We start from the raw sequence: 25,903 nt of genomic DNA, 5'->3' as shown, positions 1-25,903 counted from the left end.
TCGGTTCCACCGTCAAACTCTCTATCAAGGTGTTTTTCTCCACCAAAACCTACTTTTCTGTTAACTTCAGCCCTTTGATTATTACATCTAGTGTTCCTCTTGGGTTATCATTTCTGCCATTCAGCCATCTGTCAACTCTCAAGGGCAGCACACCTTTGGTTCGCCTGTTTACGGCACAACCCACCTAAAACCACTTGTTTACAGCATCGATTTTTCTACCTGGTGCTCTGGTTTAAAAAATCCCTCCTTCACCCACCAGGAATACCAGGCAGCTTCGACATATTGTGGGCTATACGAGACAGGCAGCGGTGCCGAGGTATCTGTGGGGAAGAATGCAACAGAGGGTTCCTGTTATTAAAGCAAAAAAACCAATAATGCGTATTTCCATTAAATCCCAGAACTGATCTGTATAAAATGTACAAGGTGTGGAACCCAGCATTCTGAAACTACCGGCTTCCCAACAGACATAGATGCAGGAGGCTATGGAAAGGGCAAGGAGTTCTGTTTCCCCCACTGTTACCTTTCTTTTCTCCAGCTGTGGTTGGGATGTCATACAGAACAGTGCTTTTCAAGGCTCGGCTCCTGCCTTGGCTTGGCGGCTGCTCCTGCAAAATACAGCAGAGACAAAATGGCTCCCAGGGCGGGGCTCATGCTTTTCCTCCGCAAGTCCTACTTGGAGAGGCTGAGGATCAGCGTGGATAGGATTAATTTTTTTAATTTTATTTTTTAACAACCACCAAAACACAAACAGGGACGCGGGTGGCGCTGTGGGTTAAACCACAGAGCCTAGAACTTGCCGATCAGAAGGTCGGCAGTTCGAATCCCCATGACGGGGTGAGCTCCCGTTGTTTGGTCCCTGCTCCTGCCAACCTAGCAGTTCGAAAGCACCTCAATGTGCAAGTAGATAAATAGGTACCACTCCAGCGGGAAGGTAAACGGTGTTTCTGTGTGTTGCTCTGGTTCGCTAGAAGCGGCTTAGTCATGCTGGCCACATGACCCAAAAGCTGTACACCAGCTCCCTCGGCCAGTAAAGCGAGATGAGCGCCGCAACCCCAGAGTTGGCCACGATTGGACCTAATGGTCAGGGGTCCCTTTACCTTTACCTTTTTAAAACACAAACAGTGAAACCCCCCAGGCGGCTGATACATTGGGTATACAATATTCAATAATATACATGTTCAATAATATCCTATTCAAATTAAGCATGTGCACACTTCTATATACCTTAACACTCCTCCTTCCACAAGGTTTATTTAACTTTTAACATTTTAATTGCCCCAAATTGTTCAAACCTACTCAAATAATTCAACATCTTCTCAAACCAATCCTCCTCTTTCTCACTGACCTTAAACCCTTTCATTCTATGTATCTTCACAGTTAGGTATTCTAAAATTATAATGTTATTCAGTTTTTTCCTCCATTGGTTCACCCCTAGCTCTTCTGCATTTTTCCAATTACTCGCTATAACCTGCCTGGCTGCAATTACCAATTTTACCCATTTGCATTCCTCTTTTGTTTTTAACTCAGTTACTACTCAAGGTAATAAGAACCATTAATTTAGTTATTTCCACGTTCCTTCCCACAATTCCCAGTATTTCTTTACCAATCTGTTTCCAAAATTCATTAACTAATGGACAAAGGGTGGATATGATTTAAATCAATTCGATTTAAATCACAATTTAAATCACTAGTCAGTAAGACAGAAATACTCTTTCTTGCCGGCATAATCTTAATATTTACAACCAGATGAAGGTTTCATTTTTTGGAATAAGAAACTTGCACAATTATTACACAAAGATCCCAAGACTTGTGGAGTATTCTGCTCAGAAGGTTGCACTTTCATTTTTACGGCTTCACACTTAGCTACTTGTGCAGATCTATTCCACTCCAAACAATCTATTCATTGAACCTCTTAGAACTTAACATTTAAGAGGTAAGGAGTTGATTCTGTGTATATAAATTTGCAAAAGAACAAAGGGATTAAGGGTTTTTCCTCAACTCTGTATGTTTATTTTATAACATTTTTTTCCTTTGAAGAAAAGGCATGTTATCTCTGCAGACACAATTTCACATTTTTGAGAACTGCAAAAACAAGCATCTCATTAGAAAAACTGCCCCAAATAATCTTACAGAAACCTCTGGAAGAGCATGACATTGCGAATGGATTAATGGAATTCATTTACCGAAGAATTTAAACATTGCATATAAAGCCTCATGCTACATAATTAAAAACAAACCCTTATTTCCTGATGAATAGCCTTTGGACTATAATGTAACTTAAATAGAAAACTATCTTCAGAAAGATTTTTCCTCCAAAAGCATTTTATTTTTTAAAATCCTATTTAAATTTTTAAAAATCCCATTTAAATTTTTAAAAATGCCATTTAAATTTAAAAAAATGCAATTTAAATTTTAAAAATCCGTTTTTTAATTATTATTTTTAAAAAATCATGACTTTTAACAATCCTGTCAAGGATTGAACCGGAGATCCTCAGCATTCAAAGCAGATGTTCTCCCTCTGAGCAACAGCCCTTCCTCACTCGACTCTCCCCTATTAAATAACTAGCCAAAGTCTCTGGTCCTCCAAGCACCGCCTCACCTTGGACCCAGCAAGCAGCCCAGCTTCAATGGCCTCCAGCTTCTCCCGCTGCCGTTTCTGTTTCTCTGCCTTATTTTTCAGGTGGGGGCTTTTCCCTGCTTGGCTATGGAGATCCGTAGGGTTTCCTTCAGGCTTCCTCGCTTGGGAGTAAGACCTCCAAACGCCAGGCGCCCCCCAGCGCCTCTTCTCAGCCCAGAGAAGCAGACGGCAGAGAGAACACAGGTGCTGGACAGGCCCAGAATTGTACTGGGGCAATGGCATGCTTGGAATTGGACGCATTCAGTTCTCAGGCATGGGGTAGGGACCACACAGCTACCCGTCTCGCAGTGCCATAAGCTCTCTTTTCCGTCTTTGCACGGTGGGTGGGTGGAGCCTGCAGAAAAGAAAACCAAGCAAACTAAATGTTTATTGAATATATGGGGGAGGGGAATTCTGTACATTTGAAAACACGGACAGCAGCAAGATAAATTCAACATTGTAAATAAGTTTTGGTGGATGCAATAATGTAATACTGAATGGTTAGCTAAGGTGTTGTCAACTTGGTCCCTACCGCCCACTAGTGGGAATTTCATGATTTTTTCAGCCCTGTTTAGGGAAGTTTTTAATATTTAATGCAGGATTGTTTTTAACACTTGTTTGGAAGCCGTCCAGAGTGGCTGGGGAAACTCAGCCAGATGGGCAGGGTATAAATAATAAATTATTATAATATTATTATTAAACACTCATACTCATTGGCTACATTCAAATGAAGGAAAGCTATTGCATATCAACCTAAGCAATTTGCACTTCCAGTTTCTGGTTATTTGGCTATAACATTTGATAGAATACAGATAATTGAACAAACTTTGTTGCATTACATTCTTCATTAAATTGTCTTTCCAATGACTTTATGGTATTACTCCCCCCCCCAAAAAAAAGTGGTGTTATGAGCCATCAAACCTCAGAAATACCCTTTTTCCAAAAGGTTTCAACAATTTTGGCCACTAGTGTGCTTGTTCTCCCTCTTGCTTCAGACATAGCCAACCCAATGAAATACAATATAAGGTACAGGTTTCCAAAACACACACAAAATCACTTGAAATTTGCCATGGTCTTGACCGATCCTTTAAGGACATTTGTTGCATTTTCTTTGTGTCTTTTTAAACAGACTGTCACGTTCTTTTCACACATTATGGCATTCGCAAGTCACTTTGAGACATTTTCTTGCAGAAAGCAAAAAAAAATAAGAAATCAATGCCGAAAATAGGAAACAGCCACGGTGCCAAAAAAGCCCAACAACTCTGCGCTTCAGAAAGAAAATGTCAATCTGAAATACTGGGGCGGAGAGAGGCAACGACTCCGATCAGGTCAGAGATCGAAAGAGACATGTTTGCAATGAAGTTTCCTAAGAGACTCTTACCTTCGGAGGCACCCGCTGCAAAAAGGGAGAAGGGGGCGCGCGGCTTTTTTCTGCAGCCGGGGGTTGGGGGGAGCGCAAGAAGCTCACGTGCAGAGCGAGAGGCCGACCCCGACCGCTCTCTGGCGGGTTTCCTGTCTGTCTCGTGTGAAATGCATGACGGGAGCTTAGAGCCCTAGGAAGAGGAAGGGCTTTGCTGGGTTGTCTGAGCCAGGAGAAATCCGGAGGAGCTGAAGATCGGGAAAATGCATGCGAGGTGAGGTCTGGATCGAGGCTGGGGGAGAGAGCGCAGCGCTGCAGCTTTGGGAGCGCGTGCTCGCAAGGAAGCCCCATTGAATTCAATGGGACTTACTCTCCCGGGAGCGAGGTGAGGATTGCAGACTAAGGGGGCGTTGCAGAAAGGAAGAAGGGGTTCCTCGAGGCGACGGGACTGGCTGGGAATTAGTTGTGGGACGGGGAAGTGCAAGCGCAAAGCCGCATGCATTGCCAAGAAATTGCAAAAGACTTTTTGCAAATGTCATGCAACGATCGGTGCAATTCCTATCCAGGCTTTCAAGGTAAATTAGCACCCTTCGAAGGCGGCTCTCAAGCAGTTACTGCCTAGGAGTAGCTCCCGCTGGATTTAGTGAGGCTTACTCCTGAGTAGACGTTGCACCTTCAGAGCCCGGCTGAGCAGGATCGCAGCCTGTAGTGGAAGTACTGTAAGGGCAATTGAGGCCGGCAGCGAGAGGGAGGAGAGACTTCCTCATTAGAAATATGGAATATTCTTTTATTGCTTGAGCTGGTTCCCGCCTCAGGGTAAGGGCTTTGTATTTGTAAGATATTAAGCTTGCATATATTCATGCAGACATCTTGTTCTGTTGCTGTTTTATTTAAAAAAACCCCAATAAAATTATTATTTTAAACGCATACACCTTATTTTTCAGATTATATATTATTTTGACCGATAAGTATTTATGTGTGTGTATGGAACAGAATTATGTATTCCACTTAATCATTAAAAAACCCGCTTAAGTAGTCACATATTACTGTAACCTGATATGGCACCTTTTTGGTTAAAGGCGAGTAAGGAATCTGGAAAAAGAAGAATGAGCTTGCAATGTTGCACAGGGGCAAAGATCCTGACTCTACTTGTGTCTATGTTTTGCATAGCAGGACAAGCTCAGACTGTTATACTTTCTTCTAGAGACTCTTAATATCACGGTTGTGGGTTTGAGCCCCAAGTTGGGCAAAAGATCTTCATTGCAGGGGGTTGGGCTAGATTATGGAAGCTTTTAATGTTTAATAGGATATTGTATTTTAATATTCTGTTGGAAGCGGCCCAGAGTGGCTGGGGAAACCCAGCCAGATGGGCGGGGTATAAATAAATTATTATTATTATTATTATTATTATTATTATTATTATTATAGATGACACTTGTGGTCTCTTCCCACCCTGCAATTCAATGATTCACAATAGGGTGCTTACCTGTGCTGATAATAATTGGATTCAGAATCCTGCCCCCCCCAAAAAAACCCTTTTAAAACTTCCTTCCTCCTGTAGATTATTATGGAGTCGGTGATGAAATTGCAGAGGGTGCAGCTGAAATGCAAGAACCTTCATGAATTCCTGCGGGGCCTCAGCCCTGGCATCTTAGACCGGCTCTACAACCATCCTGCCACATGCCTAGCCGTCTTTCGGTGAGCGAGAACCCCCTTCCCAAATATTGGGGTGCTGGCCAGAGTGCGGAGGGTGGAATAAAAGAATCAGTTTACTTCCGAACTATATTATTTACATTTCCAGCTTAACCATGCTTACTTAGTAGTAAGTCCTGTTTATATGTGGCTTACTCCTGGGTAAGTGGAGTTAGGATTACAGCCTTAGGCTTGACCTTAACTGAATCACGAATCCTTGATTCTCTAAAGTTGCCTGCACTGGGTGAGAATCCTGTAAACAAGATGTGCAGATATTTTATTTTATTGTATGCATTCTAGTGTCTTGCTTAAATGGTGCTTTTAGTATATAATTGCATCCATTCACAAGAACAGGAAAAGGGGAGTCTTTTTTTTTAGTAGTATTATTCCAACAGGTTGTTGTTTTAAATGAGCCAGTCATTCCTGTGATTATATTTTGTATTGTTTTCTGTTATTTCATTTTGCACATTGCCCTTGTTAGTTTATGTGAACAGGTGCTATATAAAAAATCTTGTAATTACATAAATAAAATAAACAGTAGCATGTTTCCAAGGTTTAAAAAAAGTAGATGCTTAAAATACTTGATTGGCGTCGCTTGTGAAAGCAGTTTTGCTACACGCTAAACCGTCCGCGCATTGATCTGTGTGTTTTAAGCAATTTATTTCAGCTCATGCTTCCCCAACTTGATGCCTTCTATACGTTTTTGGACCATGGCAAATGGTCAAGAGGGATGGGAATTGTGGTCCAGCAACATCTCAAGGGCCAAAGGTTCCCCATCCCTACAGTCAACTCTTAATGGTGCCTTCTGAGCAGGAGATGCTGTGGCTAATCTCCGACTCTCCAGATGTTGCTGCCGTTCCCGTCAGTTTTCCATCAGCAGAGTCAAGGGCAAGGAAAATGGGAGCTATTTTTCAGAAATGTCTGGAGGGCCTCGGATTAGCCACCCCCTGCATTATGGTATAAAAGTATTTTATAAAAGCTCCATCTTGTACGCAGGCTGAAGCCCTAAGTGCCCGCGGACTGTCTCACAAGAGTAGTGCCTGCTCTGGTTATCTCTCCCTTGGACTACTGCAATGTGCTCTATGTGGGGCTACCTTTGAAGGTGACCCAGAAACTACAACTAATCCAGAATGTGGCAGCTAGACTGGTGACTGGGAGTGGCTGCTGAGACCACATAACACCGGTTCTGAAAGACCTACATTAGCTCCCAGTACGTTTCCGAGCACAATTCAAAGTATTGGTGCTGACCTTTAAAGCCTTCTAGCAGTTCCCTTGCTATGAGAAGCAAAATTACAGGGAACCAGGCAGAGGGCCTTCTTGTAGTGGCACCCGCCCTGTGGAACGCCCTCCCATCAGTTGTCAAATAAATAAAAAGCTATCTGACTTTTAGAAGACATCTGAAGGCAGCCCTTTTTAGGGAAGCTTTTAATATTTGATGAATATTGTAAAATTTTGCTGGAAGCCTCCCAGAGTGGCTGGGGAAACCCAGCCAGATGTGCGGGGTATAAATTATTATTATTTATTTTGTGTTCACAGCACTGTCCTTGCATTCTTACATTTTCAGAGAGCTGCCAGGGTTGGCCAAGAACTACGTCATGAGGATGCTTTTCCTGGAACAGCCCCTCCCTCAGGCCGCTGTGGCCTCATGGGTCAAGAAGGAATTCACCAAGTGAGTTGCTGGTTGTGACAGGACAGTGTGGAAGCAAAAGCTCGGGTTGTGTAGCGAAGTATCAGAACAGCAAGAGAAACCAAGCCGCTGTTCTGTGGGGGCCTAGTGATTCATACACACACATGAGTTTCTGAGTATCTTCTGGTCCAATTCATATATTACATTCTTCGCTTCGACAAGGGAACAGCCCGGCTGATCCTTATCTTCCCCAGAGCCCGGTTTTGCACTCAGCTTAGCTCACAATTGCTTCTTGCCTTTCAGGGAGCAGGATGAAAGCTCAGATGTCTTGCTGGGGCTGCGGCTGTGGCACACACAGCTGCTCCCTGGCGGCCTCCAAGGAATCGTCTTGAACCCCATCTTTAAGGAGAACCTGCGCATCGCTTTGCTGGGAGGGTAAGCGAGAGCCATGGAGAGAATTAGGAACCAAGGCAGAGGCTCAGTGCATTTAATGCACTCGAGATAATCCCGTATGTGGCTGTGTTCACACACAACGCTAAACCATGGTTTGCTTTAACCTTGATTTGTTCAACAAGCCGCAGATTGTTTCTTCCGCACTCGTGTTTGTTTTTAAGCTGCTCTTTCCTTGTATCTTTGTAGCATATGAGGTTCTGGGGTGGGATGGGTTAACCAAGGTTGTTGGCTGAGGCATATTGCCAAACAACAGTTGAAACAAGGCACAGTTTGCAAGCCAGCAACAAGCCATGGGCTCACCTTGTTTCCAGGAAACAAACCGTGGTTAATCAGCTGGGCTGGATTCAGACATTCAGACCAATCAGACATTTGCAAAATAAACCATGGTTAGGTGTTAAGCGCAAACCAGGCCTCTTGCCGACGTGCTTTGGTTGCATTGCAATTAGGAGTGCTTTTCTTAATAAATAGAGCAATGAAATAAAGAAAACTTCTTTTCTAATGGCCCCACACAGATACAGTGGGGCGACTTGCAAACCATGGATTTTTCAGAAACTTGCCTGCTCCTTGCATGTGAATTATTATTATTACTACTAACACATTTTTATGGTTTGCTTTAGCCATCGTTTAATGCTCACGCTGGCATTGGCACAGACATGGTTACGTCTAGTCCAGGGTTTCCCAAACTTCGGTCTCCAGCTGTTTTTGGACTACAACTCCCATCATCCCTAGCTAACAAGACCAGTGGATGATGGGAACTGTAGTCCAAAAACAGCTGGAGACCCACGTTTGGGAAACCCTGGTGTAATCAGTGATTGGGAATGGCATGCTGCGTATTCCTTGTCAATCTCCCCTTCAAGAAACCATGATTACTAGAAGCAAAACAAACCAAGCAAATGTGATTGATTTGAAGTCCTGTACTGGGATTTGCCCCTGAGAGCTGGAGGAGCTTTTCATGTCATGGATCGCAATTGACCATGATGTGGAAGGTAAGATGTTTGGGAGCAAAAGAGCACGTAGATTACAACCATCTTTTTCTGACTGAGAACGACATTGTCGCTTTCATACCTGTGGAAGGCAATGGTGGCCGGTTTCAGAATGCCACCTCTCGTGTTATTCTGTCAGGGGTTATGGCTTTGAGAAAGCTCTGTCCCTCCTGCGGCTTTCTGCTGGCTCTATAACTGTCCAACAGCATTCCTTGCATCTCATCCTGTGTCTGCAGAGGTAAGGCCTGGTCTGATGACACTGGCCAGCTGGGCCCAGACAAGCATGCCCGGGATGTCCCGTCTCTTGACAAGTACGCCGAGGAGAGGTGGGAGGTGAGTGTTTTGTTTGTCCTTGTGCTCTGTTACAGGGCTCCATTGTTTGTTTGTTTGTTTGTTTTTTAAAATTTATTTAATCATTTTTTCAATACATACAACCGCAATAGACACATACAACGAAAACCACAATAACACTAATAACACAATTTGACAATTCATATTTGAATACTGATATACCTATGACTACACCTTTTTAACAATATTTCCCCACCTCTCCTCCCCCTACTTCCCACCACTGTCAGCCTTATTGCTTAAATATTCCTTCCAGATTTCTTCATATTTAGCCATTCTTAATTTGCGTCGACATGCAATTCGTTTGTATGTAGCTAGTCTGTCCATATTATCAATCCATGTGCTCAATGGAATCTTTTTGTGGCTCTTCCAATTCATCAAAAAAAGTTTTTTTGCTTCTAATATGGCACGGTACATCCATTTTTTTTTTGACCCCTTGTAATCTCCCATGTTTCCGGAATATAATTTAGAATTAAATTCAATTCCCCTAAGTAACAATTTCTTTTTATTACTCTTGCTATAAATATCCTCACCTTTGTTTGTCCTTGTGGTGCAAGGACGGGGCTCCATTGTAAGAGGCTTTTGGAGACACCACCTCATCTGGGTTGTGGGAAGATGGATTGTTTGCCTGGCCGTTTGCCATAGCTGTGGTAGAACAGTGTGGATGCACCAGGGCCTGTTTCCAGTGGCGAACCAGTCTGGACAAACCCTTTGTCTCCCACCCGGTTCCATTTTTGTGCGTCCTCCTAGGTCATTCTGCATTTCATGGTGGGCTCTCCAAGTGCAGCCGTGAGCCAGGACTTAGCTCAGCTACTCATTGAAGCCGGACTGATGAAGAGGTAAGTGGCAAAGAAGAAGGGGGCAGACAAACTATGGGGTTGAGGGAGTAGGAATGAATGGTAAAAGAAGCTATCTCAGCATCCCATGCGCAGTTCTCAGTACTGGTCCTGTCACAAGCCATGTCACTCTTAAAAGAATGGCCACTAGTTGGCAGGCCCCACTGACTTGAACAACTTGGGGGCAACATAACAAACCATGTCACAATGGTGGTGCTGATTGCTGCATAGGAACTCAGGTGCCGCTGTGGTCTAAACCACTGAGCCTCTTGGGCTTGCTTATCAGAAGGTCGGCAGTTTGAGTCCCTGCGAAGGGGTGAGCTCCCATTGCTCTGTCCCAGCTTCTGCCAACCTAGCAGTTTGAAAGCATGCCAGTATAAGTAGATAAATGGGTACTGTGGCGGGAAGGTAAACGGTGTTTCCGTGTGCTCTGGCTTCTGTCACGGTGTCTTGTTGTACCAGAAGCGGTTTAGTCATGCTGGCCACATGACCTGGAAAACTGTGAACAAGCGCCCGCTCCCTCGGCCTGAAACGAGATGAGCTCTGCAACCCCATAGTCATCTTTGACAGGACTTAACTGTCCAGGGGTCCTTTATCTTACCTTTTATAGGTAACTGCATGTTGTTGGTGGGCTTTAAAATCCACATTCACCGCCTACTTGAGAATAGTTAATGAAGCATACAGTGTATAACACCAGTCTTGAAAGACCTACATTGGCTCCCAGTATGTTTCCGAGCACAATTCGAAGTGTTGATGCTGACCTTTAAATCCCTAAATGGCCTCGGCCCAGTAAACCCTCAGTGCTGGACCTCAGCGTCCGGGCAGAATGATGGGGGTGGAGACGCTCCTTCAGGTATACTGGGCCGAGGCCGTTTGGGCTTTAAAGGTCAGCACCAACACTTTGAGTTGTGCTCGGGAACATACTGGGAGCTAATGTAGGTCTTTCAGGACCGGTGTTATGTGGTCTCGGTGGCCACTCCCAGTCACCAGACTAGCTGCCGCATTCTGGATTAGTTGTAGTTTCTGGGTCACCTTCAAAGGTAGCCCCACGTAGAGTGCATTGCAGTAGTCCAAGCGGGAGATAACTAGAGCATGCACCACTCTGGCGAGACAGTCCGCGGGCAGGTAGGGTCTCAGCCTGCGTACCAGGTGGAGCTACTAGACCTAAGTACACCACAGAGGAGGACCTCATTCTGTTTTCCTCCAGCCTCTGTGTGTTTCCTCTTTAGTTCTGAACCTGGGGAGCCTCCCTGCATCACATCTTCTGGCTTCCAGTTCCTGTTGCTGGATACCTCATCTCAGCTCTGGTATTTCATGCTGCAGTATCTCCAGTCGGCTGAGGTGAGGAGAAGAGGGGGCAACCTCCCCGTCTTTGCCCCCCCCCCCCGGTCTCTGGCAATCTCCCTGTTGTGTTTTAACCTCCTCTTCTTTCCCCCTACAGACCCGGGGCATGGATCTGGTGGAGATTCTTTCCTTTCTCTTCCAGCTCAGCTTCTCCACTCTTGGCAAGGTGAGCATCTTCCCCCATCAGCTCCCAGTTTGGCAAACAGCAAAGTGGCAAAACAAGACAATTGAAAATACAAGGAAAAGCACACTCTAGAATTTCAGGGCTGCCAGGAAGCATGGTCTTTCAGCCATCCAGTTCCTCCTGGGTGTTAATCATGGGCAAAGGCAGGTACAGCTTACCAAGGGAAGGCATTTCAGAGATAGGGAGCCACCACGGAAGAGGCCCTGCAGCTCCATCCAGGCAGTACCAGTAGTGGCACCACTCCCTGTCGATCGTAGGGTCTGTGATGGTTGATATTGGAAGGGGGGAGCACTCTTTTAGTGGAGCCTATAAAGCAGGGAGCAAAAGGATAGGAGGGGTCAACTCCATAATTCTGCATTGCAAGGTAAACATTCCCCTTTCCCCCAGATGCCTTTTAGGATTGATTCCTGTTTATTTTCCCATTTATAACTTGACAAATCTCTATTGTGTCCCTTCTTTAAAAATTTCCCCTCATAAGCTACATTACCTCAAGGGAATATGCTTCAGCCTAGACGGTTGCCCAAAAGTGGAAGGCTGAAAAAGAGTCCTTGCCCCCTTTCAGCTCTGTGATTTTATAAGACTGGGGGCGGGGAATGCACGAATCATGCTTTTTCCAAAATCAGATTGCATCTCCCTCCTCATTTCAGAATACCACATTCTTAGCTTTAGTCACTTGGAGGTGATGTTTATATTGGGCTTCAGGAAAACAAAGCATGGTTAAGTGTGTTATGTCCGTAGGCTCTTCCACACATGCAGGTTCTTGATATCGGCAGCATCCGGCGGTGATGTTGACCCACATGTGTGAATGCGCTATCATCACTGCAGCAGAGAGAAATTTTGCATTGCCTCCTGGTGGTTTTCAGTAGTTTGGCCTGGCATGAATCACTGAATGATCCAAGTGGTGCCCCCCCCACCGTGTATGTGTGTGAAAATCAGCCCCCATTTCCACCCATCTGTTCCCAGGATTATTCCGTGGAAGGGATGAGCGAGTCTCTGCTGAATTTCCTCCAACACCTTCGGGAATTTGGCCTCGTCTTTCAGAGAAAGGTAAGACCCCACAAGGACGTTGGCCGAGTTAGATCGTATGTGGGTTTTTTCCGGGAAAGAACAGGGTGGAAGAAACAGCAGAAAGTTGTGCCCCCTGTTGTAGGCTGGGGAACAGAACGTTTTAGAGGACCTGCTGCGAAGGTGCGGAACTTAAATGAGTTCAAAGTGGAAGTTTAGAGTGGCACCTGTAAACAGAGTTAGGTAGGTATGAGGGATTTCAAGCCTGCAGGCACCTTGCTGCCATTATCCGTCCTTCTCCCCTTCCAGAGGAAATCTCGCCGTTACTACCCCACACGGCTGGCCATCAACCTTTCCTCTGGCATCTCGGGCACCGCAGTGGACACCCATTACCAAGGCTTCATAATTGTGGAGACCAACTACAGGATCTATGCTTACACAGGTCAGAGGCTGACTCCCAGGGTGGATCTTAGCTTCTGCATGTGTCCCAGGTGCAATTCCTGGTATCTCCAAGTAGGGCTGTGAATGTCCCCTGCCTGAAACCTTGGGGAGCCTCAGCTAATCCGTGTTTCCCATATTATTAATGATTGATTGATTGATTGATTGATTAAATTGATATACCGCCCTACACCTGGGGGTCTCAGGGCAGTTCACAGAATAAAATCAAGATATAAAACCACAAAATACCTAATGAAAACTACAACCCAACAGCCCCCCCCAACCCAGATCAACCAAATGCCCGGTTAATCCCCAGTTAAAAAGGAACGTTTTTGACTGGCACCTGAAGGTGTATAATGAAGGCACCAGGCAAACTTCCCTGGGGAGAGCATTCCACAGACGGGGAGCCACTGCAGAGAAGGCCCTGTTTTCGTGCTGCCACCCTCTGGACCTCTTGGGGAGCAGGCACACGAAGAAGGGCCTCAGAAGATGATCTCAGGGTCTGGGTAGGTTCATATGGAAAGAGGTGATCCTTGAGGTATTGCAGTCCTGAGCTGTTTAAGGCTTTGTAGGTCAAAACCAGCACTTTGAATTGGGTCCGGAAACTAATTGGTAGCCAGTGCAGTTGGACCAGGAACTGTGTAATATGCTCAAACCGTCTTGCTCCGGTGAGCAACCTGGCTGCTGAATTCTGCACTTGGGTCTCTGGTGGCTTTTGGACTACTGTTCCCCATCATTGCTGGCTACCGGTCCTGCTATAGCTAGGGATGATGGGAGTTGTAGTCCAAAAGAAGCTGGAGACCCAAGTTTGGGAAACCCCGGTAGACAATACTGAACTCAATGGCTCACTGGAGCAACTCAGTCTAAGACAGCTTTCTGTGGTCCTCTTGTTTGTGGTTTTGCGGGCCTCCCTGCCACAACCTCCGCAGATCCAAAATGATAACGCTGGTTTTGTAACCCAATGGCACTTAAATGGAGAGGAGACCAAGATAGGTAGCCTCTAATTATTCAGGACCATCATCCTCCCTGTTGGAGGGCTTTTGTGAATGCCAGGTTCACCGGGGTCTAGTTCAGGATTAGGAAGCTCCTAGGTCAGACTGTTTGTCCACTAAACTCAATTTTGGCTATGATTGGCAGCAGCTTTCCGGGAGACAGAGGCTGTTGTGATTGGAAATGCCTGAGGTTGAATCTGAGACCTTCTGCAGGTAGGGTAGGTTCAAACGGGGAACCAGACAAGAGGGCCTTCTTGGTAGTGGCACCCGCCCTGTGGAACGCCCTCCCATCAGATGTCAAGGAAATAAACAACTATCTGACTTTTAGAAGACATCTGAAGGCAGCTCTGTTCAGGGAAGCTTTTAATATTTGATGAATTATTGTATTTTAATATTTTGGTGGAAGCCGCCCAGAGTGGCTGGGGAAACCCAGCCAGATGGGGGGTATAAATAAATTTTACTTTACTTTACTTTACTATTTACCACCCAGGTTTTAAGAATTTTCCATTCTTGGGTTCAGCTGTGAAATAATACTAAAAGAGAGTATATGTGAGCATGTGCAGAGTAACTTTTTGTCCATCTCACACGCACCAAAAAAATCTGAGCTTGGTAGACATTTTTCTGGGTAGAAGGGGTGTACTTACTTTCAAAAGTTAAGCTCTTGACTTCTCTGTCTCTGCCCTGGTTTCCAGATTCTGAACTACAGATTGCGCTCATCGCCCTCTTTTCCGAGATGCTCTACCGCTTCCCCAACTTGGTGGTGGCTCAAGTCACCCGGGAGAGCGTGCAGCAAGCCATCGCCAATGGCATCACGGCAGACCAGGTGGGGAACCAGGGAGAGGCTGTTGGGTTAACCAGATTAAAGCGAGCCTAGCAGAGTGTGGTTCGCTTCTGTCTACTGGGCTGGTTTCCCAGCACAGACAAAGCCAGCACTGGGAATAGTAGAAGCGGTTAAGTGATGGTGTCAGTCAAATAGTATTAAGGCCAGCTCTACTTGTTCCCTTTTTCTTTTCTCTCTCCCACAGATCATTCATTTCCTACGTACCAGAGCTCACTCTGTGATGCTGAAGCAGGTGAGGATTACGGCACGGGGTGTGGTCACTCAGTGGATCGCTGCATAAAAGGATCACGCCTCCCTTTCCAAAGGGTTTGGTGCTGTTTTTATGACTTTGTGGGATAAGTCTATGTTCCAGCTCAGCTGTTTGGAGGCAGAATGCGAGTTGCCTGGAATCGCAAGTCGGGAGAGGGATACAGTGGTATCTCGGGTTAAGAACTTAATTTGTTCTGGAGGTCTGTTCTTAACCTGAAGCACTACTTTAGCTAATGGGGCCTCCTGCTGCCGCTGCGCCACTGCTGCATGATTTCCGTTCTCACCCTGAAGCAAAGTTCTTAACCTGAGGTACTATTTCTAGGTTAGCGGAAGTAGTACGTCGGGTTAAGAACTTTACCTCAGGATGAGAACAGAAATCGTGCGGCGGCAGCGGGACGCCCCATTAGCTAAAGTAGTACCTCAGGTTAAGAACGGTTTAAGGTTAAGAACGGACCTCCAGAATGAATTAAGTTTGTACCAGAGGTACCACTGTATATAATTTTATTATTGTTAATTAATAGTGTTGCACTCAGGCTACATTTTGGGGCTTCCCGTGAGCATCTGGGTGGCCACTGTCAGAACATTATGCTGGACTAGATGGGTCATTGGCCTGATCCTGCAGGGCTCTTCTTATGGAAAGATGGGCGTCACATGTTGGCAAGAGAAATTGGAATGTGGCCTTGAGGATTCTGGGTAACCTCTGCTAGGGAGATTCCAATGGAAGCCTCTGCTGCTGCAGCAGTAGGAATCCCGTATTGACCCGAATATAAGCCGCACCTTTAGAATGGGGGGGGGATATAAAATACCCGAATATAAGCCACCGCATTCCTCACTGTTCCTGGTGCTGTTTTCCTCAAGCTCCTGGCTGCATACCATAAGGTCGTGAATATAAGCCGCACTTTAACTTTTCACGGTCGGAATTTGGGGGGAAAGTGAGGCTTATATTTCAGGCCAATACGGTTGATCATCTTTTGTTTTCCCCGTTGTCTTTTCCATATGCGTCCCTGACTCTTTCTCTGATGTCTTGCCCCATAGACCCCGGTGCTGCCTCCCACCATCACAGATCAGATTCGGCTGTGGGAGCTGGAACGAGACAGACTCCGCTTCTCTGAGGGTGAGGGTCTGTGGGTGAGGAACTCCGGTGGGGTGGAAAAGAGAGAAGAACACGGGAAAGAGAAGGGGCGTATCTCTAGTGGAAATATATCTGCGTTCTGGCAGATTATCTTCCCGTCTTCCACCCCACCCAACTTCCTTCTTGCTTCAGATCCACCTTTCTGGGTTCCCCCATGTTGTGTTTTTTCTTCCTCCTTTCACATCAAGTGCTCTTTTGCCTCCATGGTCAGATGCAGCAATGCTTCTGAACACCAGATTCTGGAAACCACGGAAGAGCAGCGCGCCAGTTGTGTTCTCATCAGGGTGGATAAAAATCAATGTTTTTTAAAAAAACGTATCAGGTTTTTTAAAATTTGAATCGGATTTTTTAAATTTAAATTGGGTTTTTAAAATAACATGCTTTTGGAGGAAAAAATCTTTCTAAAGATAGTTTTCTATTTAAGTTACATTATAGTCCAAAGGCTATTCGTCTGGAAATAAGGATTTGTTTTAAGTTTTTCATGTGTGCTATAAAACTCATTAAAGAAAAAAAAATTGTTTAACCACATCAGTTAACAATCATGGATACATATGCTATAATGTTATTGTTTTAGTTAAATAAAATTTTTTAATTGTTATTAAGGAAATGATTGTTTTTCTCCTTCCAATAAAGTACAGCAGAAAAGTTGTACCAATATAGATAGTTAACTTATTAAACCTCACAATCATTTCGTAATTATCTATGTATTTCTAAGAGTATAACCAAATCAGTAATTTTTGATATAACTGTAAAAAGTACTCTGAAAAAGTACTCTGAAAACCTTCCTCTGGTTGTAAATATTAAGATTATGCCAGCAAGAATGAGTCTTTTTGTAAAAAAAAAAGAGAGAGAGAGATTTAAATCAAGTCTTACTGACTAGTGATTTAAATCAATTTGATTTAAATCAATTCCACCATGGTTCTCATCCCCCCTTCTTTGCATCCACCATCTTCCCCTTCAATCCTCTCCCTGCCACCTTGTTCCTTTCCCTGACCCTTCTCTGCCTGCCTCCCCATCTTCTCCTCGCATCTCAAACTCTGGAGCTCTCCTCTGTGCTTTTTCACCATGTCTTCCTGCTATCTCTCTCTCCCCCACCAGGTGTCCTCTACAACCAGTTCCTGTCCCAGGTCGACTTTGAGCTGCTGCGCAACCACGCAAAGGAGCTGGGGGTCCTTGTCTTCGAGAACCCGGCCAAACGTCTCATGGTGGTGACGCCCGCCGGCCACTCGGACGTCAAGCGCTTCTGGAAGCGGCAGAAACACAGTTCCTGAAGGCTGGGAAACTGCCGGCACTCCCAGATCTCTCTCCTTGCACTTTTCTGCTGGGAAACAGGAGTCAGGGTGGGGGTATTAACTGCATCCCCCCTGCCCCTAATTGTCAAGGAGTTGCAGAGAGACAAAGAGGAAGGAGGAGAAGGTTTCATAGGGATTGTCTGATGACCCCCCTCCGGTCAAGAACTGATTAAGAGGAGCAGGAAAACGTCTCTAGGTTCAGCTTCCTCTTAACAGAAGTGGCTAAAGCTTGCCGGCTGCCGGCTGCCACTCATTCTCTGAGCGGATGTGGCCCCGCTGTTCCAGTTGGGCTATTGCTGATACGGAATAGGTTAAGACAACTAAGCAGCCGTTTAAAATGTACGTGCCAGGGTGCCAGCATGGATTTGGAACAGACTCACACCGTTTAAACAGAAAGTTGGATCTAAAACCTGGATCAAGCAGGGTAACAACATCGGATCAGATTTGTAAATAGCCTCTTTTTTGTAATGTTTTTATTGCGATAGAAGTATCAATAAAACACCCACATCTGAAGTTATTTTAGATGGGTTCCTTTCCCTTCTCTCCTTGTGTTACGGAGGAGCTCAGGACACCGGTTTGCTGAGTACATCGAGGAAACCCTAAGAGAGGTCAAGAACTACAGGCTAGACTATGTGCCAAAGTTGAATCAACCCTTGTTTGGGCCAGGTGGTTAATCAGCCATGGAAAGTAGCCCACAAAAAACTGAGCAATCTAGATGAAATGTATTTTATCCCATCTGGGCTTGCTCCCTTGCGAGTGGGTGACTGGGCTTTCAGGCTGCAATCCTGCACACACTTACTTAGAAATACAACACCCCCCCCCAATTCAGCTCCTCTGAGTAAGAGTGCACAGGATTGGCTTAACCCAGGGACCCCCAAACTCGGCCCGCTAGATGTTTTGGGACTACAGTTCCCATCATCCCTGACCACTGGTCCTGTTAACTAGGGATGATGGGAGTTGTAGTCCCAAAACATCTGGAGGGCTAAGTTTGGGGGTGCCAGACTTAACCCCCTCCTCATTTTTGTAGTGCCAAGGTGTGTTCCTTGGACGAAAGGTGGGATATAGTGATTTGTGGTGAATTTTTCATAGGGGAACAGAGCCATAGGTGCCAGCTTGTGGGGAGGGGGCAGCAGCAATGTCACGTGTGTGACATTCTGCCCGTGAACATCACACCTCATTTCCTGAACCAGGCAGAAGCTTCCTGGGCTTTGAGAAGGAGGCACCAGGGGAAATTTAGGCAACTAGCCTAGTCCCCCTCGCCCACTGACTGCACGCCACTGGTGGGATATAAAGGTAATTACAAAATAACAAGTGCAGTATTGGCAGAAAACGGCATAGATAGGTTTAGGTATTAAAATATTTCTTTTAATTTGACAGAATTTGGATACCTGTTAATAAAAAAAAACCCTTTATTGTTTAGGGAAGTTTTTAATATTTAATGCTGTATTGTTTTTAACACTCGATTGGAAGCTGCCCAGAGTAGCTGGGGAGACTCAGCCAGATGGGCAGGGTATAAATCATAAATTATTATTATTGTTGTTATTTATGTGGTTTACATAAAATAAGAGTTTAAAACAAGTTTAAACTAAAAGAATGACATAAATACAAATGAAATCCGCACTTTCAATATATACATTATAAAATGAAATCGTGTATTAAAATACATGTCAGCTTTACATATCTGGGTGGGCTTGGCAAAAGGAACCCTTTTTTGTAAATGCTTTGAGGATGGTGGGGTTTTTTTTACAATCAAGCGGTTTATACATTTTGTGAACTAAAAGTATAAACGTTCTAACAGCACGGAAAGCACCCCCAGAAGCAGCAGAAAACTGAAGGGCCAACACCCTGAGCTGGGAGTTTCTGACTACAATACTCAGCAGGTTCCTCTGCTGTCCTTGGGGGGGCCACCTGACTCCCATCTCTTGCTGCCAGATTGACTATGGGGCACCTCCATCGCGTGGTCACAGGAGCCCTGAGGGACCATAACTTAAGCAGCGGGGGCGGGGGGCAGCGCTGGGAGGACCCGAGCTGGGTGAGTCACGTTCCACTCCCCGTAGGCGCCTGCGTCCAGCTGTTTTAACATCTGTTCTCGCGTCTTTGGCGCCGGTTTCGCACCATCCGCCACTAGATGTCAGTGATGTGCTGTTGCAAATCGCTCCCAGTGTGAAACCGAAGCGTCTCGCGGAGTCTGAGAGGTGTGTATGGTCAGGTTGGTCAGGTTCACTGGCAACAATCCACTTCGTTAGATGTCTGAAATCATTTGCCGGCTTGATAAGCATTTAAGCACCTGGGTGTAAAGGAAACGGGGGCGCGCGCAAATTTTATTATTATCATAGAATTGTAGAGTTGGGAGGAACCCTGGGGGTCATCTAGTCCAACCCCCCTGCAATGCAGGAAGATGAAACCTACAACCTTGGTGTTATCAGCCCCACACTGAGCTATATGGAGGCTAACAAATGACATTCTCTCGGTCACGTTTTTTTGAAGCGGGGTGGGGGTGAGGAGTCATTCAGTTACTTATACTGTATAAAGATGATTAATGAAAATAATAAACAGTAATGATGGAACAAATCCTTTTCCCCAACCCCGCCCCCAGAAACGTATTCATTCATTCGCTTATTTGGAGTGGGGGGGGGGGGCGATACGGCACTCTGCACATATGCAATGGCACACTTTCCTAAACAGGTGCCGCACAAATTGCTATTGTGAAGAAGACTGGATGGCTGCCTAAAAAGCAAAGCGAAACAAGCGCCACGTAGTGCTCGATAAGGAAACGGTCCGTTCCGCTTTCAATAGTGCAGCCATTTTGGGCGCCTTAAGTTTTGGTAATGAGCTTGCAATGAGGGTAAGTACATGTATTTCGCTTTTTTTGTGTTGGGGTGGAGGGTTGTACCGTTAAGGTACAATAATTGGTTTTTTAAAAGGGGGGGGGGCAGGAGAAACAGGACAGGCGGGTGGCGGGAAAAGCGTCCCGCTGCTTCTGCCGACTAGTCTTGTGCAGCAGTCGGGGAGGCGGCGGTCTCGAGGCTTGGAGCTCCGTGTCTTTTAAAGCGAAGCCAAAAGGGCGCACGAAATATGTGCGAGTTTCTTGCTTCGTGCGCAACCACCTGCGGATGGTGATATATGTACGTTGCTATTCTCAAATCATATAGTGCTGGGTAAGGGTGGTTCAGGCGGGAGGAAAACTAGCAAGGCGAACTTCTGCCTGGCCGCCTGCCATCGCGAATGGCTGACGCAGCCGAGAAAGAATTTGGTTCCCTTCCTTTCCTTCGGATTTCTGCCCAGACCTCACATTCCCTTATCATAAGTACAAAGCTGCGAGGAGCCGCACGAAGAGGAGTCTCTCTTGGTGTATCTTGTGTATTGTATCTATTTATAACCCAAAAGAAAGAAAGAAATATTTCTGCCACCCTTGGGACTGTTTCGCACGGTCGTCTTTTATGCCACGGGACGGCAACTCTCTGAGGTTCATGCCGCACATTTCAGCCGAAGCTAAGCTTGAGATAATTTTATTTAGATGGGGGCAGAGGAAAGAGCGCCACTGTTCATTATGATTATTGTTTCTTGATCTGTTCAGAATTGCGTGGATCTGAATCTGCCCACCCACATTTTAAATTGTTGGGACTGCTCAAGGACACACACACACACACACACACCAATACAAACTCCATATGTGGTTTTACCGGTACTTCTTTTATTTGGAAAACGAGGAAGCCGCTTGTTGAACAAAATTATTCAAGCAGGGCACATGTTTTGCTACTTAGAAACGCGACTATAATACCAAACCAATAAAAGCAAGTGTGTAGGGAATCATTATTGCAAGCAAGGTAAAATTTAAACATTTTAAAACAAGTCAAGGTCGCAGGTTCAATCCCCATAGGGTTCAATCCTCATATATTCCTTCCTTGCAGAGGGTTGGACTTGATGATCCCCAGGGTCCCTTCAGTTCTATGATTCTAAGTGTAATTAAATTATGTGGCTGCAATCGGGCTTACTGGAGTTTTCGGCAGACGTGTAATAATACAATATACACCTGCCTAGTGCCACCAAGGGCAGTGTTTGGTGTGGACGAAAAATACAGCAGTTCAAGATGGGGAGCGGGTTTTGTTACTGAAAGAAGGGAAGGCACCTTATACATGGCGAACCACGAATCAAAGGACGGGGCCAGCTCTCCCATGAGATCAGGTGACTGCCTCAGGCAGCAGGATCCACAGAGGCAGCAGATCCAATGTTAGTCTTTCTTCCCTGATACTGGCGGGGAGATGGGATGCCATTTTGGGGGGTCTGCCTCAGGTGCCAAAAGGCTTTGGCCTGGCCCTGTCAAGGGATAGGAGAGACTCACAAATGACTACCAAGAGCTTCTGCAAAACGGCTCTGTTCCCATTGGCCTGATCTTGCTCAGTATTCCCTACACACGGATTGACAGTGACTGCTCACAATTTCAAAAAGGGGAGTTGCCTGAAACATTGAGAGACTGAACTTGAGATTTGCTGCTCTGCCACTGAGCGATGCAGTTCTGCCCTCCCTAGTTCTATGGAGCAGATTCTTTCCTAGCTTCCCCCACTGTTCTGCATCCCCTTGCACTGTGGCCTGATCTATACACCCCTGCAGAACAGATGGACTGTACCGCTTTAAATTATAAGTAGGGGTGCTCTTTTTGAAGGCTCCCACATCTGAAAATCTTGTTGAGTCAGGGGAGAAACTGCATGCCGCTGGAGAAAGGCTTTAGAGCTCAGTCCTCTCCTCTCCTTGATCTCCTGGTTTTCTACTTGCACAGAGGGGTTTTTTTGTTGCAAATTGATAATTTAAAATGTCAGACATCTGCTGTCTAAAGTTGTGTGGCCTGTTCAGAAGTTCTTCTTGATTTCCACTTCATCCTGCCATGCGGACAGCCCAGGACTGAATTTGAGACAGCCAAGTTGGGAGTGAAGAGGCTGGGACAATGTGGAAAAACTGGTTTACAGTTTCTCCAGTAGAGAGAAAAGAGACTTTGCCCTATCTCTAAATAAAAAATTGTTCCATTAGGAATTGTTCCACCCCCATTGTTCTGCCCAGACACTGAGACACCAGACAAAGAGTAAAATAACTACAGGGGGGAGAGGGGAGAACATTCCTTTGCACAAGGAGAAATCCTTGCGCTCGTGGAATATTTATCTTAGCGTGTGTTTTGTTTTGTATTTGTTTTGTGCCACAGTGGACGACTAAGCAAGGGTGGACATACAGTGGTGCCTCGGGATGCGAACGGGATCCGTCCTGGAGCCCCATTCGCATCCTGAATAGAACGTAAGACGCGACAGTGCGCGGGTCGTGGTTTGCCTCTTCCGCGCATGCGTGTGACGTCATTTTGAGCGTCTGCACATGAGCGAGCAGCGAAACCCGGAAGTATCATGCTCCGTTACTGGTACTTCCGGGTTGCTGCGGAACGCACGAAAACGCTCAACCTGAAGCACATTCAACCCAAGGTATGACTGTAGTTTGCGTCTTATTTTGTATTTATTTTGTGAATTGCATTTGGATGGGAAATGGTGAATGGCTTATGTAGCAACAAACTCAATTAATTAATTAATTAATTAATAATTAATTAATTATTAGTTATTATTAGAATGGGAGACTAAGGATGAAGAAGTTAAATCAGTAAAGATTAAGTGAGCACAAGATATAGGACATAATATACAATTTGAAGACTGGGAAAAATTATGGAAAGTGAACTTAAAATTAACGGACTATATTGCTCAAAGAGAATTACGTACATGAAAATGATGTACAGATGGTATACCGCACTGGTAAAAATGGGAAAACAATTCTATGATTCCATGACTGTGCCTCCAGCGATTTGGCAGAGTCAATATACCTTGCTCCTGTATTTCCATAGGGAGACAGGAGCTTTTCTGCTCAACGTTAGAGTGGGTGACAATGGCTCACAAGGTGGACCACCTCATGCTGTTCCTTGACTGAGGAGGACAGTCTGTCCCTGAGTCCTGATATTGGTATTTCTACCTTGTGGGCACCTCTAGTTAAAAATGCAGATAAAAGAAGGGAAATGTATTCCCGTTAGAATTTAGAATAATAGAATCATAGAGTTGGAAGGGACTCAGGGTCATCTAGCGCAACCCCCTGCAATGCAGGAATCTCAGCTTTCTGAATGCTTAGTCGGAATCTCCTTTCTTGCAACTTGAAGCCATTGGTCCTACCCTCCAGAGCAGGAGAAAACAAGCATGCTCCCTCTTCCATGGGACAGCCCTTCAGATATTTGAAAATGGTTATAATACCTCCTCTCAGTCTCCTGGATATTTTCCAGGCTAAATATACCTCGCAAGGCCTCTCCTACTCCCAGAGGGGAGGGGTTGTGAGCAGGAGCAGCTTTCTGCCGGGGCTGGGAGGCGTACTCAGCTCCCTGCTCACGTTTGCTTCTGCAATAGGGCCGCCTGGTGGGCGGGCCTGTATGTATTTAAACAGCCGCGGCAGGGCTCAGCTCCCAGTCTGTTCCTGCTTTCTTCGGATCTCCCACCCTCCCTCCCTCTTAGGTCAGCTTCTTTTTGCATATTGACCTTGCATATTGACTTCGGTTGGTAGCCTTGGTTGCCCAAGGGGCCTGGTAGGACTTTTTTTATCCATTTGGCAAACTGGCACCAGCCTCTTGGTTTTTTCGCCTACCTCGTAGCAATTCGTCACAACTTTCTGGTATTGGCGGTTGGAATATGTGTGCTGTGTTGGAGGATTGGTGTCAGGGAATCAGGAGCAGGAGCACTGGGGAGAGAGGATTGGGAGAGCGAAGGGGAAGAATCCGAGGGCAGCGTAGGGGAGTATGACAGTGGCCCGAGAGATTCCATGAGCTTCTCCAGCGAATCAGAAGATTCCCAGAAGGGGGCGCCGATGGTCAGGGCAAGGGGGGTCCCAGGGGGGACGCACCAGAAACAAGGAGCCAGAGGGGAACCCCAAAGCAGCAGTGGAGGATCGGGACCAGTTTCCCCGCCAGAGCGTAGTGGGGGGGAAGAGTCACATGTGTCAGGGGCAGTGTCTCCTCCAGAGAGGGAGTCAGGGCTGACCACGCCTCCATCGGAGAGTGGGGGAACGGAAGGGAGGTCAGTTGCAGCTAGCCCCCCCAAAGGGGGAAGCAGTGACAGCAGCAGTGAAACGGTCAGGAGGAAAGCTGCTGGCTGGGCGCGCGCGCCAAGTTCAAATGTGCAGGCGCGCGGAACAGCAGGAGACCCGGATGGGGAACCAGCTCCTAAAGCCCGCCAGGGAGGGAGAAGGCTCAGGGGAATCAGCGGGAGAAGAGGCTAGAAAGGGCGGAACCCCGGCGGGCAGGCGGACCCAGAGGAGGAAGGAGCAGCGGAGAAGGTGGAGCAAGGCTAGAATCTTAAATTGGTGTCAAGGGGGAGGAGACTCAGACGGAGCATCAGCGGTCTGACACTTGAGACGTGGAGCTGCGCGCTGCGGCTCTGGAAGTGAAACTGAACTTCAATAAAGACTTTTATACTTAACAACGAAGCAGCGCTGGTCCTTTGTGAGCTGGGACCTAGGGTAGCTCTGACAATTGGGTATGGGCCATCATCTACCCCTCCTCTTTTGGGTATTCGGTTAAAGGAATCCAGCGGTCATGGATCCTGTCCGATGCCCTGCTGGTGCCTAGGGCCACGGCACGACCCCCGGTGACGTCATGGGGGAGCTTCCAGTTGTATTTGCATCAACAAGCTCCTCCCATTGGTTGTTAACCCTGATATGACTCCCGGCTGTGCGGGGTGGTGTCTTGTATTGCTGTCTCATCCAATGCATAAGCCAATACTACTCACATGCTGTAACCAATAAAAGTTGTGGCCTAATTTTTCACATTAACCTAAAATAATGTGTCTTTGTATCTTATTCTACTCCTATGCGGATAGCGGGTCCTCAACTCACAACCCAGATTTTGTTGTATACTCAGCATTCAGCTGCCAAGATGTGTATTTCTGGGCACTGGCCCTTGCTGGTTGGTGCTAGGCCACTGACCATAAAGGGTGTGTGTGTGTGTGTGTGTGTAGATGCACATACATATTGTGTGTACCACAGTGGTGCAACATTTTACTTCTTCCCCATCCAACTGCTTTCAGGGACACTTTGTGATAAATCTACTCCAGGATTAGTAGGTATTTGACAGAAAGAACCCAGGAAGAGTGTCTATAAAAATCTGAGCTCATATTGCACCCTGCCCTGACAGGCTATGTACAGTGGTACCTCGGGTTACAAACACCTCAGGTTACATACGCTTCAGGTTACAGACTCCGCTAACCCAGAAGTAGTGCCTCTGCTTAAGAGCTTTACCTCAGGATGAGAACAGAAATTGCGTGGCGGCGGCAGAGGGAGGCCCCATTAGCTGAAGTGGTACCTCAGGTTAAGAACGTTTTCAGGTTAAGAATGGAGCTCTGGAACGAATTAAGTACGTAACCAGAGGTACCACTGTACTAGAATTTTCTAACCGCAACTCTGTCTGTAGAGATTCTGTTGATGGATCTCAACCATAACTCTTGCTA

General features: G+C 46.1%; 2 protein-coding genes and 1 long non-coding RNA gene across 8 annotated transcripts in view; 2 read left to right on the top strand and 1 right to left on the bottom strand.

Moving 5' to 3' along the window:
- Window positions 1-4,131, bottom strand: part of VARS2 (valyl-tRNA synthetase 2, mitochondrial) — a 34,171-nt gene extending 30,040 nt beyond the window's left edge. For both annotated transcript variants that reach the window (XM_083600527.1, XM_083600528.1), the window contains exons 1-4: window positions 3,999-4,131; window positions 2,600-2,972; window positions 521-605; window positions 220-320 (exon numbers count right to left, since the gene is read on the bottom strand). In XM_083600527.1, the coding sequence (XP_083456653.1) occupies window positions 220-320; window positions 521-605; window positions 2,600-2,878 (465 nt within the window). In that variant the 5' untranslated portion in view covers window positions 2,879-2,972; window positions 3,999-4,131. The remainder of the gene's footprint in view (window positions 1-219; window positions 321-520; window positions 606-2,599; window positions 2,973-3,998) is intronic.
- On the top strand, window positions 4,121-17,910 carry GTF2H4 (general transcription factor IIH subunit 4). Of its 3 annotated transcripts, none has more exons than XM_083601925.1 (14): window positions 4,121-4,251; window positions 5,539-5,675; window positions 7,234-7,338; window positions 7,600-7,731; window positions 8,969-9,065; window positions 9,831-9,919; window positions 11,146-11,257; window positions 11,358-11,426; window positions 12,408-12,491; window positions 12,759-12,891; window positions 14,572-14,702; window positions 14,905-14,952; window positions 16,005-16,083; window positions 17,200-17,910. In XM_083601925.1, the coding sequence occupies exons 2-14, from the start codon at window positions 5,545-5,547 to the stop codon at window positions 17,370-17,372; spliced, it is 1,383 nt and encodes a 460-aa protein (XP_083458051.1). In that variant the 5' UTR covers window positions 4,121-4,251; window positions 5,539-5,544; the 3' UTR covers window positions 17,373-17,910. The 3 variants fall into 3 exon arrangements, with proteins under 3 accessions (XP_083458051.1, XP_083458052.1, XP_083458050.1); XM_083601926.1 differs by having other exon boundaries at window positions 4,208-4,362; window positions 7,206-7,338; XM_083601924.1 differs by having other exon boundaries at window positions 4,237-4,362.
- A 2,173-nt stretch (window positions 17,911-20,083) lies between these two features.
- LOC310757344 overlaps window positions 20,084-25,903 on the top strand; it is a 39,856-nt gene continuing 34,036 nt past the window's right edge. Inside the window, exon 1 of one of the 3 annotated variants that reach the window (XR_014545077.1) lies at window positions 20,084-20,238. This is a non-coding gene — a long non-coding RNA (uncharacterized lncRNA). The remainder of the gene's footprint in view (window positions 20,239-25,903) is intronic. The other 2 variants (XR_014545078.1, XR_014545079.1) reach the window with 2 other exon arrangements.

The sequence above is a fragment of the Podarcis filfolensis genome (assembly GCF_964270895.1).
Source record: "Podarcis filfolensis genome assembly, chromosome: 2".
NCBI lineage: Eukaryota > Metazoa > Chordata > Lepidosauria > Squamata > Lacertidae > Podarcis > Podarcis filfolensis.
The sequence above is the reverse complement of the archived record's forward strand: the minus strand, read 5'-3'. Positions and strand labels throughout refer to the sequence as shown.